The sequence below is a fragment of the Mustela putorius genome, unplaced genomic scaffold (genome assembly GCF_011764305.1).
Source record: "Mustela putorius furo isolate JIRA1106 unplaced genomic scaffold, ASM1176430v1.1 tig00000145_pilon_pilon_pilon, whole genome shotgun sequence".
NCBI lineage: Eukaryota > Metazoa > Chordata > Mammalia > Carnivora > Mustelidae > Mustela > Mustela putorius.
The window spans coordinates 33,564,779-33,577,812 of record NW_025421294.1 but is presented as its reverse complement, the minus strand read 5'-3'; the positions used below and the strand labels follow the sequence as shown (position 1 = coordinate 33,577,812).

The window sequence follows — 13,034 nt, the reverse complement described above, 5'->3', positions numbered from 1 at the left end:
CACTGTTGAAATGTTCTGTTGCCTGGTACCCCACTCCAGAGAAGGCAGCACCTGCAGTGGGGATGTAAGAGACTGAGTGACTCTAGCAGAGGTGTTGGAGACCCCACTTTGTCCCAAGTGGTCATCTCAGGCAGCTAGCACAGGTGGCAGGGGAAATGGAGCAGAAACAGCAGTGTGTGGCTGAGTGAATAGGCGTCTACCCCTCTGTTCCTTCTAGGGCATGGGGCTGCTCTTCTCCCCCCTCTGCCAACATCACATTTCCCTCTTTTGTGCATCATTTCCCTCACTACACAGACTGCTGTAAGAGTTACCTTTAAAGAAATCCTCTCTTGACCCCACCTCCCCTCCAGTTATTGCTCTTCTATTTTACTCCGTTTTCAAAATTGATTTTATTTATTTGAGAGAGAGAGTGAGAGAGAGAGAGAGTGCAGCTGGGAGGGAGATGGAGAAGCACACTCCCACTGAACAGACTCCCGGGATACAGGATTCCAGGATCCTGGGATCATGATCTGAGCCAAAGGCAGATGCTCAAACGATTGAGCCAGGTGTCCCTTATTCTGTCCTTTTGAGAGTACAGTTTCTCAAAGGAGTTGTCTATAGCCCTTGTCTATAGCAAGGGCTATAGACAACTGCCCTTGCTATAGACAAATGCACTTGCTTTCCTCCTGCTCTTTCTTGGACTCATTCCACTCGGGCCCTTGATTCCACCAGTCCTCTAAATTAATTCCCTCTTTTCGGGGTCTCCAGTGATCTCCAAGTTATCAAGTCAATGGTGATTTGTCAGCTTTCCTTTTACCCTGCGTGGGAGTAGCACTGGCCCAGGTGCCTTCCCCTTTGCCCCTGGCTTCATGCCTCCTCCTGACACTGGTTATTCCTTCTCCACCTCCCTTGGCAGGCCTGCATCTGCCTCCCAACATGGCCATGAAATATTCCCTCACTGCATTCATTTGCCTGGACCCCATCTTGTCCTGTGACTATCAGTAACACCTATGTGCCAAGGACTCCCATGTTATATGTCCAGTCCTGACCCCCCTTCCCAAAATTCCAGGTTCTATTATAGAACATCGTATCCACCCTCTGTTTACAGGTCTACCAGATACCTCAACTCATCATATCCTAATTTAAACTTGTGATTTTCCACCTCCCTAATTTCTTCCTCACCTTAGTAAATGACATCACCATTCATCCACCTGATTCAGTAAAAAACTATGACATTATCCTTCCTTTCTCTGTTATACCCTAAATTCTACAAATTCCACCTTCAGAATATGTTCCATATTTGGTCACCGCTGCCACTGCTGTTCCAGCCATTCGTCTTGTGTCTGGACACCTTAACGGTCTCCTAAAAGATCTTCCTGCTTCTACCCTTACCTAACCCGGAACCTCCATGCAGCAGCTGTGATATTTTTTAAGCAAAAATCACACCACATCACACTCAGCTTTCAGCATTCCAGTAAGCTCATGTTGCACTTGAAATAAAACTAAGGTCCTTAAGATGTACATGACATTAATAAGCTGAGTCTACCTCCCACTGCTCCCCTCCTCGCTGAGTGTACCTCCCACCGCTCCCCTCCTTGTTCACTCTACCCCAGCCACTCCAGCCTCCTCACTGTTCCTGCAGCACGTCAAGCATATTCCTGCCCCAGGGACTTTGTACTTGTACCCCCTTCTGCTTGGAACAGTTTCCCCTGCTACCTAAACAACAGGCTCTCTCACTTTGTTCAGATCTTTGCTCAGCTGTTGCCTCCTCCAAAAGGTCTGCCTTCTCTGCTCACCCTATCTAAGACAATAGCCCCTTGACATGTCACTCACATTGGGCGCCTAGCCCTTTACCCTGTTTTATTTTTCCCCATAGCACTTAACACCACCTGACATTATATTTGGTGTTGGTTTCTTTCTTTCTTTTTTAAAAGATTTTATTTATTTGACAGACAGAGATCACAAATAGGCAGAGAGGCAGGCAGAGAGAGAGAGAGAGAGGAGGAAGCAGGCTCCTTGCTGAGCAGAGAGCCCTTGCTGAGCAGAGAGCCTTGATTCCAGGACCCTGGGATCATGACCTGAGCCGAAGGCAGAGGCTTAACCCACTGAGTCACCCAGGCGCCCTAGGTGCTTGTTTCTTCGTTGCTTTTTGTTCTCATTACAGTGGGAGTCCCATTAGAGCAGGGGTTTGTCTGTCTTATCCACCATTTCCCCAGTATGTACACAGGGGATGTGACTGAAGAGATGAAGGAAGGATTGAGAAAGTGAAACAGCAAATGAGTAAAGGAACAAGTGGCAGCCTGGGGCTCCTGGCAGTCCTCCAGCAGAGGACGCCAGGGTCCCATTCCTTTGCTGTGCAAGGCTAAGGCCTGGATGAAGCCACCAGTGTTCCCTGCAAAGGCAGCCCAAGGGGAGAAACAGGCCCCAGGCTAGGACACAGTGCCCCCTAGTGTCCAGGACACGTGCAGCTCCAGGGCGAGGTCTTAGAATCCTTAAGATTTGCAAAGACTTTCTGTTTTACAGATTGGTTGGATTCTCACAAAAACTGCCATAAAGCAAAGAGTCTTAGATTTGTAATAAAAAAGCATGCCAGGAAAGAGTCCTACATTCTAGTTCTGGCCATGACCCTAATTCTCTGGGTAACCTTCAGTGTCCTAGGATTTGCTGAGTTGTCAAGGGCTGGCTTGTCACCGTAGGGCGGAGGGGTCCTTGCTGCAGCCAATGGGACTAGGAAACCTCCTGGCCTCAGCGTGCTTTATGGCCGGCAGCCTGATCAATCATGGGAAGACTTTCCCTATCATAGGGAAGACATTCCCCCCTCCCATGAGTGGGGCATAAACCTATCTCCCCCTGCCTCAAACATCCTTCCAGGCTTTTCTCTCTGTGGCACAGCACTGAACCCTGGCGCCCACAACCTGCTTTCACACATTGCTTTTAGAGACGTCTTTCAGACATCTGGGAGTCTGGTGTGCAGTTGGAATCTTAAATCTGGAGTTCAGCGGGACAGGTCTGTGCTGAGATGTACTTTTGGGAGTCCTGAGCCTTTAGATTGTCTATGAGATCTGGAGAAGGAATTGGCTCACTTATAGTGGTGGTTCTCCACCTTGGACTCCAACTGATGAAATCGCAGCTTCTGGGTGTAGGACAAGGCAGGGGCATTTTGAAAAAGGCTCCAGGTGATTCCGTGTGCAGCCAGGGTTGAGATACACTGAGGCTGAAGCCCCAGGCATGACTCTGGCAGGAGAGGGGACAGCAGAGGCTGAGAAGGAGAGATCTGTGGGGAGAGAGGAGAGCCAAGTGAAGATGGTCTTTTAAGGAGGAATGTCAAATGCTGCTGAGAAGTTGGGGAGAACATGTTGCTTTAGTTTTGGGGAACAAGAAGTTGGTGACCATAATAAGAGGAGTGTAATGGATCCGTGGGGCCTACAGGGAGACTTGAGTTGGTCAAGGGAGAATAGGAAAAAGTGGAAATGAAAGTAATCAACAACTCTTTGGAGGAGTTTCGTTGTGAAGGGGAGAAGGGAACAAGGAGGTGGCTGAAGCAGAATGCAAGGTCAAAGGTTTCCTCTGAAGATGTGAAATTTGGAATCATTTGCTTGTGGCTGGGAAGGATGACCTTGACTGTGGAGTTCATGGGCTGAGGTGAGGGGACGGCTTGGTTTGCCAGTCTGTGAGGGGAGGGGAGCTGGGGTCAGAGCGTGTGGGGTGGGGAGCAGACACTGCTGTCCCTGTAGGCCAGGATGGAGATGGCGTGGCTCCTTCACTCGCTAGTGAAGGGCTGGGAAGCTGGCGGGGGGATGGTGGTTTGCTGCTGTCTGCTGCCTGCCATCTCTCCAAGAGACCTTTGAGATGAGAATGAGCAGGGATGGAGAGAAGAAGGTGAGAAGGTCTTGGGATGTCGGATCTCTCTGGAGAGCCTGTCTGTCTGAGCTTTGAGATCACATCGTTAGAGAATGTGGCAGGCCTGGTCATGTGGATGTCTCTGGCTGCAGGGGCACATATGGAGAAGAGGTGGGTTTCCCTGAGGTTGGGCACTGTGCCTGACAAATAAGATGGAAGAAGAGAGGAGCACAAAGGCTTTGCAAAGAATCCAAGTTGGACAAGGGTGGCGTTGCAGAGAGCAATGGCACAGATGGTGGGGAAAGGCTCCTGTAGGCCAGTGTGGTTTCACCCACATGAAAGAGACAAGGAGGTGGCCAGAGGTGGATGCTTGGAAATGAGATTGCGAAGAGGGAGCCTCGCGGTCATGGAGAGGTTCGGAGTATGCCGATGGCAGGGGCAGCAGAGGTGGGGCTGAGGTCAAGGGGCTGGGGGCAAGACTCTCGGGGGCATGAGGTTTTGTACATGGAAGCCTCGGGCATGGTGACAGGAGTAGCATGGGGGCACCAAAGTCTTCAAGACACTTGCTTTATTTCCCTCTGGAACGTGAGGTCCTTGAGAACAGAACTCCCCTGAGTTATGAGGTGCCTGGGTGGCTCGGGCGGTTACACAGCTGACTCTTGATTTCAGCTCAGGTTATGATCTCAGGGTTGCGAGATTGTGCTCTGCTTTGGGCTCTGTGCTGAGCATGGAGCCTGCTCAGGATTCTCTCTGCCTCTGCTCCCCCCACCTCATACACTCACACCCTTCCGCACCCCCACGCATTACCTCCTCCCCCGCTCAGGCTACCTGGTCTCCAGTTGGGCTCCCTCAGATTTGTTTTCCACACTGCTCCTTCCATAATCTGACTGTGTCTCTCTGCTGAGGAGGAGACCAAGCCCACTGAGGCTCATCAGGCCTCTCTTGCTTGGCCACCAGCTCCCTGTCAGCCCCACGCTTTCCCCTTCATCTCTGGGCCAGTGCAGACCCACCTGCAGCCGGGAAAGACCTGGGGCTTTGCAGCCCACCTGGGAAGGCACTCCCACTTCCCATCCTTCACACTGAACTCAGAGGGCACCTCCCCCACTGCCAGGCCCAATTTCTGTTCCAGCCTGACTGTCCCCGTCATTTTTGTTGCTCAGGACTGAATACATGGGCCCCAATTATCTGCATCCCACCCCTCTGCTTGAGTGGATCTGAGCCCATGGGTCATGGAGGTCAAGTCCACACTGGGTGTGTCTGCGGCACCCAGAATGGGTGCGGGAGTGAGGGCCCGCGTGCATGCAGCTGGGTGAGTGCCACCGACAGGAGCGTAAGGGAGGAGCTGAGGGCTGTGCACTACCAGTGGGACCAAGAGCAGAGCTGGGAGGTTTTATTACCAGCAAATCTCTACACTGTACATGGCAGTCGGGGGTGGTGGGTGGGGTCCCCCCCAGCCTGCCTGCCTTACCCGCCCGGGGCCAGCGTGGATGCAGGGGTGTGTCCCAGATGTCCACTGTTGGCCCTGGCCCGGGAACAGCAGAACACTTTTCTCTTCTCCTGTCCCAGAGTCACACAGGACTTTCAGGGCCGGTCACAGGGGGCCGGGCCCTTCTTCCGCTCACGGCTCAGGAGCGTTACCAGCTTGGCCTTGAAGCCCGTGGGAGCACTGGGGCGGCCAGAGCTCACAGTTTCATCACTGTCGCCCAGCTCCAGTTCCAGCAGCCTCCGGTACTGCGCCTCCAGGCTGCTGTCATGGGTGGGGCCCGGCCAGCCCAGGTCCTCGCTGTTGTGGTAGATGGGGCTGGCCAGGGGGCTGCGGCGGCTGGAACCCTCCTGCCCTGGGTCCCCGTCCCTGAGCAGCACGGGGCCTGCCTCCAACATGCACAGGTTCTCATAGAGGTGCTCGGCGTTGGCTGGGGGTCCACTGGCCCGCTTGCATACCGATGCGTAGAGCCCAGACACCGGCTCATCGTGGGGCACCGGGTTTAGCTGTGGGGGCAGGCTCTGAGGGCCCGGATCTGCTAGTTGTGCCCTCCAAGAGCTGGGCGGCTCCAGCCCTGGGGGCATCTCCCGAAGCTCTCCTGGCGGGTCCAGTGAGGGCAGGGAGGTGGCCCGAGGCAGGGGACAGGGCCGGGGTCCAGCCAGCTCTGGCAGCCGTTCCCGCTGGCGGGCAATGGCAGCGGCCACTGCCCTGCACAGGTCAGGGGCTCGGGGGCTACTGAAGGCGAAGAGACCCTCGCCCGAGTCACAGCGGCGTCCAGCTTCAAAGGAGAACACGTCCTGGACATGGGGTTGGGGTGGTATGGGTGGGTTAGCGGCAGAGGGACCTAAGCACCCCTCCACCCACCAGCTTTCTGGCAGGGCACTCCCTGCCCCTCACCTTGTCAGAGCCGAACTTGCGCAGGAAGCGGTAGGGCCAGGTATAGAGGGCCTGGGGGCTGGAGGCTTCCCTCAGCTGGATGGTGTCTTGGCCTAGCACTAGGAGGTAGGGCCCCTTCAGCTGGCAGCGGGTGGCAGCTTCGGTCCTCTGCACCACCACTGGAAACTCGCCTGCTGCAGGCAGGAGAGCAGAGAGGCCATCAGGTACAGCACGCCTGGGCCCCAAAGATCCCAGCCCCGGGTAGAGGACGGCTGAGGCTGCCCCTGCACCTCCCTGACTCACCTTCCTGCCAGGAGGAGTAGATGGAATTCTCCTCCATGGGGACCAGGCCCCTCTTGGAAGCTTCCACCTCCCCTGGGCCTGAGGAACTCTCCCCTGTGCCCTGGAGAATGAAGAAAGGTCAGAAGTTAGAGCCCTCCCCCCCTCCTCTTTCCACATCCTTCCCCTGGGTCCAGTAACCCAAGACTTCAGGCCAAGAACATCCAGGGACCAGGGTGCCACTTCCAGCTCTGTTCCTGACACACTGTGCCATCCTGGGGACCCCTCTGCTTCCCCACCTGCAGCCCCCCAGGCGCCCCCTTGAGGCTGCTGAGAGTTGTAAAGTAAGTGACACATGAGAAGGTCCCCTCTGCACTGGTACTTGGCCAGGGATGGGGCCTGCCTGTGTGTGTCCCTAACAGCTTGGAGTGATTAAGGGGCAGGAGCTTCAGGGGTGGCACCTGTGAGTGAACTGGCTTTTCCAGCCTTCTCCAGGCCGCTTTTACCAGCTCCTCTCTATCCTCTGAGCTCTGTCAGCATCTCCACCACAACCACCGTGGCCCACAGTAGCACAGCCACGGTCACATGCAACAGCTTCCTCACTGGTCTCCTTGTTCTTGTCCATTTCCTTTTTTTTTTTTTTTTTTTTTTTTTTTGCTTTTACCTTAATATATGGTGATAGGGGTGCCTGGGTGGCTCAGTTGATTAAGTGTCTGCCTCCAGCTCAGGTCATGATCCCAGAGTCCTGGGTCCCTGCTCAGTGGAGAGCCTGCTTCTCTCTCTCCCTCCCTGCCCCTTTCTCTGCTCATACTCCCTCCCTCTCTGTCTGTCAAATAAATAACATCTTAAAAAAATATTGTGGTAAAATACACCACGTAAAATTTACCATTTCACCATTTTAAAGTGTATAACTCAGTGGTTTTAGTATAGTCACAAGATTATGTAATGGTCACCTTTACTTAGTTCCAGAATTTTTTTTATTTTAAGATTTTATTTACTTAATTGACACAGCAAGAGAGAAAGAGGACAAGCAGCGGGAGCAGCAGGCAGAGAGAGAGGGAGAAGCAGGCTCTTTGCTGAGCAGGGAGCCCAACATGGGTGTTGATCCTAGGACCCCACGATCATGACCTGAGCCGAAGGCAGACGCTCAACTGACTGAAGCACCCAGGCGTGTCTAGTTCCAGAATTTTTCATCATTCCACATGGAAACCTATTAGTAGTCACTCCTCACCCTCCCCAGCCCCTGGCGACCACTAAGCTACTTTCTGTCCCTATGGATTGGCCTATTCCAGTGTGTTTGACATATATAGAAGGATACTAATGTGTGGTCTTTTGTGTCTGGTCCCCTTTATTTAGCATGATGTTCTCCAGGTTCATTTACAGTGTTAGCATGTATCACTACCTCATTCTTTTTTTCTTTTTTTTTTTTTTAATGGTCAGGTAAATATTCTGTTGTATGGCTAGATTATATTGGGTGTATAAGTTAGCAGACATTGAGGTTGTCTGCATCTTTGGCTATTGTGAATACTGCTGCTCTGAGCATTCTCATACAAGTTCTGTTTGAACACCTGCTTCGATTCTCTTGGGTATACACCTACGAGTGGAATTGCTGGGTCATATGGTAACTCTATGTTTAACTTTTTGAGGAACTGCTAGGCTCATTTCCTTTTGGTCCGTCATAGACCCTGTGAAGCTTATTTTTTTTTTTAAACGATTTTATTTATTTATTTGACAGACAGAGATCACAAGTAGGCAGAGACAGAGAGGGAGGCAGGCTCCCCACTGAGCAGAGACCCCAATGCAGGGCTCGATCCCAGGACCCTGGGATCATGACCTGAGCCGAAGGCAGAGACTTTAACCCACTGAGCCACCCAGGTGCCCCGACCCTGTGAAGCTTTAAAGCTCTCAGTCCCTGTCTCTCCAAAGAACCTCCCCCCACCAAAGGCATCTGTCTCACTCACCCCAGACTCTGCATATATCCCAAAGTAGTTCCAGCTGGCTCCCACCAAATTCTCCATCTTTGCCTTCTCTTGGGTTCCCTCCCACTACTTACCCTCCAGCCATGATGGCCTTTCTGCCCCTTGAACACACCAAACTTTCCCATGCCACAGGGTCTTTGCCCATGCTGCTTCTTCTGTTCAAGACACTTCTCAGACCTCAGTGTCTGGATCACTCTTGCCTCAGATCTTTGCCTGATGGGTTCTTGTTTGTCCTTGAGGACTCGGCTCACTGTCCCTTGCTGAGAGGTCTTCCCATCTAACATCCTGCCATTCACATCTGGTCCCACCACCCTTTCATTTTCTCCACAGCATAAATGGCTGTGGAGGCACTTCGGGGCACTTCGGGGCTATTTCCCCAAAGGCTTGTGGGTGCTCGGCAGGTGCTTGCTGAGTGACAGGGTGTGAGTGAGCATGGAGATGAACAAGGCCAGGTGGCCCACCTCTGGCCTCTGGATGCCCTGCCCACCCACCTTATGCTCACCTGGAAGGCCAGCTGGCAGATGGGGCCCATCCATTCCTGGCGATGCTGTGCGGCCAGTAGGTGGCTTCGCTCTGTGGTGGTGAGCAGGAAGGCGCTGGTGTCCTTGGGGCAGCTCTCGCCGTCAGCCGGCAGCACAGACACGCAGTCTGCCAGGCGGATGACTCGCCGTTCCCCACGCCGGCTGGGTCCTGTAGGCCTGTCCCCTGTTGGCCCCAGGCCACCTTCCCGGACCTCCCAGCTCTCCAGCCGTGCCACACCTGATGGGCTTCCTGCATACAGCAGACCCCATACCTTCCGCCAGGACTTCTGTGGGATGGGGGAAAGACACTTGGGTGGTGGGTCTCCCGGTAGTTCAGCTCAGCACCAGCAAGGGCTCCTGGTCACCTGCCTGGCCTCTGCTTCCCCCAGATCCTCAGGGCCCTAGAGGAGGAGGCCCTGCCAGGGCCAGAGGAGCAGGGGGAAGAGTCCGTGCTTGGGGCTGGTCAGCTGTGGGTTCAAATCCACACCACCAATTGCCTCACTGGGACCCCTATGAGCACTAGGGCCCTCATATCTCAGAAGCCATGGGAAGACAAGGTTAGGGCTTCTACTGGATTGTGTCTCCGATGCGGTTCAAGCAGACCACCTGACACTACCTTTACATTGGTGCCCCCTACGCTCTCTCCATGAAGAGAAGGTCACCTGGGCCATGGGACAAGGGCTGAGGCAGGAGGGAGGCCTCAGCTCACGATGGTGAGGAAGGAAACATGCAAATAGTGTCAAGCAAAGGAAACAGACTGTTTATCTCCCTGGGCAGCAGCTGCAGCCGAGCAGTGAGGGTGTGGGGCCTGCTGCCCGGGGAGAGAAGTGAACTCCCCAACTGTGGCCGGTAACAGGGCTGGGAGGGGCTGAGCCCTCTTCTGCAGGGTGGGCCTTCTCTACAGGGGCCACAAGGCTGAAGGCTGCTGGGTCATCCGACCTCTCAGCTCTGCCCTGCCCCAACATTGGGGTTCTCAGATCCTCTGCGCTCTTGGCTTCCCCATAGGTAAACAGGGCAGGCTCTCTAAAAGGCCCACTTAGCCCAACCCTCTCAAGCTGAGAATGGGGCTCTGTTCTACTCCCCAACTCCTTGGTTGGGTTCCCCACCGACTCCCTTCCCCATTCTCCCAGCTCCGGGCGGGCTGAGGCTGGGGCCCACGCCTACTGTCCTGGGCAGCTCCTGGAAGCCAGGGTCCCCACCTTGCCGAATTTGATGTGCTGCTGGTAGAGGATGCCGTCCTTGACGGGAGTCTCCAGAGGCTCCATGGCCGCTGCCAGGCCCCAGGACTGCCTCTCCGAGGGCCTGAGGAGACTGGTGACAGGCCGGAGGGGAACTCCTCACACTTCCCCTTCTGGCCACTTCCCCCTCCCTCTGTCCAGAGAGGCAGCTGCAGGGCTGGGGGGGAGGGGAGCCTGTCTTCAGTAAAGGAGCTCAGATAGGGGGTGGGGACATCACATACTTCTTCCTTGGGGTCCTGCCGGCTCAAGGTGCCCACCTGTGCCCAGCAGGGGCTTCAGACCACCGGAGGGCACCTGACCTCTGCCTCCACCTGGGTCAGCTGGCTGTGAGTCAGAAGCTCCGAGCTCTCCTCTGTGCAGGGCAGCCATACACCCTGCCACCTGACATTCCTGCCGCCCGGTCCCTGCCCAAGAACCTCCTCTAGTCAGACTGGCCAGCTCCTTGCTTTCCGACTCTTGAGCCCTGGTTGGTACCCTCTCAGCGCCGCTCTGCTTGTCTTTATCTTGGAAATATTTCTAATATTCACCTGCTCCCCTCTGTCTTCACAGTCCCTGTCCATTACCAGCCTCTTAGCTCCCCATTGAACCACTGCCCCACAGGGCCCACTGTGGTCTTTTCCACCAACCCCATACCAACCCCTCCAACTCTCCCCATGTTCTGGCCTCCACCTCCCCTCAGCCCAGTGCCTCCAGAGAAACCCTTACCGCTGTGCCACTTAAGCTCTGGGCTGCCTTTTTCCCTGGGAGGCCCCTCTTGACCACCCAACACTGAGAACAAGGGCCCCACCCGTAAACCTGTCCTCACGCCACAGCCCGGTCATGTGAGTGTGGGTGGCATGCCCCTAGTGGGTCCCTGGAGAGCTCACATGCTCTTTTGAAACTTTGCTTCTGGCTAGGCACCTATTTATTTATTTATTTTTGCCTCACCTTGCTGGAGACTACCGTTGGGGCTCTGAGTATGTGTCTGAATTCTGGGGACAGCCTCTTGTCACTCATTCAATGCCACTTTTAGGAAGGCCTGGGTAACCAGGCTGAGCAATACCATTTGGGGTCACATATGGGGGGTGGGCAGGAAGTCTTTTCCAAGGGCCTTTCCACCTGACTTTGTGTCCCTTGTGGCCTGGGAAGCCTCAAGCTCCGGCAGCCGGACACCCTGTCCTTTGCATTCTCATTGCCATTTCAATGATGAGGAAATTGAGGCTCAGAAACATTAAGTAACCTGCCCAAGACCAAACACCAAGTGACAAACACGACTTGAGCAACTGCTGTCCTGCCGGGATAAGCATGTGGTCTCGCACATGAAGTGCCAGGCCCAGAGGAACTGCGTGCGGCCTGTGCTCTTCCTCTGCCTGTCCCTTGCCAGATGCTGAGATCCTGCACCATCTGCCACCCCATTATTCCCAACTCCTGTCTCTCCCACTTACCTAAGAGCCTTCCAGCAGGCGTCTCCCTAGATGGCCTGAATCCTGAGCCCAGCAGAGAGCCAGGCACAGAGTGAAGTCAGTGAGTGCTAGCGGCATTAGTGGCTGTCCTGTGGTGTCTGCTGCTCCCTCAGCAAGGCAAACAGAGGGATCCCCCTGGGAGTCTGTGTGGGCAGGCAAGTGGGCAGGGGGCCTGAGGCAGGAAGTCACCTCCCAAGGGGCCCCAGGAGCTTCATACAATTGACAGGAAGAGGGAGGCTGGGGCAAAGTTGGAGATTATAAGAGCCAACCAGAGACCAGAAAATCTACCCATTTCCCCCTGGCTCACCAATATGGTCTCTCCCTGAGTCACAAATCCAGCTAAGTCCAGAGGAGATACCCAGGCCCCCACCAGGGAGCCCTGGCTACGTGGCTCTCCCCACAACTAAGGCCCTGCAGGCCAAGTGTTGGCAGTAAAGGCGGAGTCCTGCGTTATGGCTCAGGGGTCCCCAATCTGGAGGGCTTGAGGGCCAGGCCTCGGAGGATGGAAGCCTGAAAACCCAACGGAAGGTTAGCGTTCGGGCCTAGGGCATGGCAGGTCCCAACTGCCAGTGCTGTGGTTGGATTCCTGGGGGGCTGAGTAGAGGGCGGGTTGGGTCGGCATTTGGACGTTTAGAGCGCTTTCTCACAGGCTTCAGACAACACCATGCGGAACCCCGGGCCAGGCCTAGGCGGCTCCCCCGAAGGCCCCCACCGCTGGAATTGAGCTCGGCAGGGCTTTCGGGCCAATTCTCGCGAGCTTTTTGCTCAAATCAACACCGATGTGGGCAGAAAGCTCATGAGAATTGGCCGGCACGGGGTGGTGATTCAGACCGTGAGAGGGCCCCGCGGTAGGAGCGCTTTCTCACTAGGTGTGTGTTGGGACCGTGTGGGACTGCGGCTGGGCCCATGCGGCTCCCTGAGGGCCCTGCGGAGGAAAGCTCCCCGGGGGCAGAGTTAAGGTAGGGTGTGAGCATTAGCATCAGGCTCCCGCTATTTTTAGCAAAAGGGTGCGCTGAAGGTGAGGGTGGCCTGAGGTGGGCCTGCAGGTTCCTCTGGCTCTGAGTGTTTCCCGCAGCTCCCAAGGGCACGGTTTCCTCCTGGGTGGCAGGCGGAGTCCCGCGGTATGGCTCAAGGCTGGAGGGCTTGAGGGCCAGGCCTCGGCGGAGGGAAGGCTGAGAACCCAACCCTGGGTTAGGGTTCGGGCCTAGGGGCATAGCAGGCCCCCCACCTGCCAGTGTGAGGCGGGCTCCCTGGGGTGCTGAGTAGAGGGCGGGTTGGGCCAGCATTCTGAGGCGACCTGGGCAGCGTGGGCACCCGGAGTTTAGAGAGCTTTCTCACAGGCTTCAGGTGACACAACGCGGGACCCTGGTCCTTTCCCAGGTGGCTCCCCAGAAGAC

At 55.3% G+C, this 13,034-nt stretch overlaps 1 protein-coding gene across 5 annotated transcripts; it reads right to left on the bottom strand.

Annotated features, from left to right (window-relative positions):
* Positions 1–5,194: 5,194 nt before the first annotated feature.
* DOK3 (docking protein 3) lies at positions 5,195–12,354 on the bottom strand. Of its 5 annotated transcripts, XM_004737443.3 has the most exons (7): positions 11,945–12,352; positions 11,620–11,780; positions 10,157–10,352; positions 8,939–9,244; positions 6,482–6,581; positions 6,200–6,372; positions 5,195–6,099 (listed from the first exon to the last, which is right to left on the bottom strand). In XM_004737443.3, the coding sequence occupies exons 3-7, from the start codon at positions 10,220–10,222 to the stop codon at positions 5,401–5,403; spliced, it is 1,344 nt and encodes a 447-aa protein (XP_004737500.1). In that variant the 5' UTR covers positions 10,223–10,352; positions 11,620–11,780; positions 11,945–12,352; the 3' UTR covers positions 5,195–5,400. The 5 variants fall into 5 exon arrangements, with proteins under 5 accessions (XP_004737500.1, XP_044931496.1, XP_004737498.1 ...); XM_045075561.1 differs by having other exon boundaries at positions 6,200–6,369; positions 11,620–12,354; XM_004737441.3 differs by having other exon boundaries at positions 10,157–10,268; positions 11,620–12,353.
* Positions 12,355–13,034: the final 680 nt, after the last annotated feature.

Bases quoted from the DNA above. Each gene is read 5' to 3' on its own strand.
- DOK3 (XM_004737441.3), bottom strand. From the start codon at position 10,222: ATGGAGCCTCTGGAGACTCCCGTCAAGGACGGCATCCTCTACCAGCAG. The intron at 9,245-10,156 runs GTGGGGACCCTG...CCCATCCCACAG, and splicing joins AGCACATCAAATTCGGCAAG to AAGTCCTGGCGGAAGGTATG. The intron at 6,100-6,199 runs GTGAGGGGCAGG...CCCCATGTCCAG, and splicing joins GCAAGTTCGGCTCTGACAAG to GACGTGTTCTCCTTTGAAGC.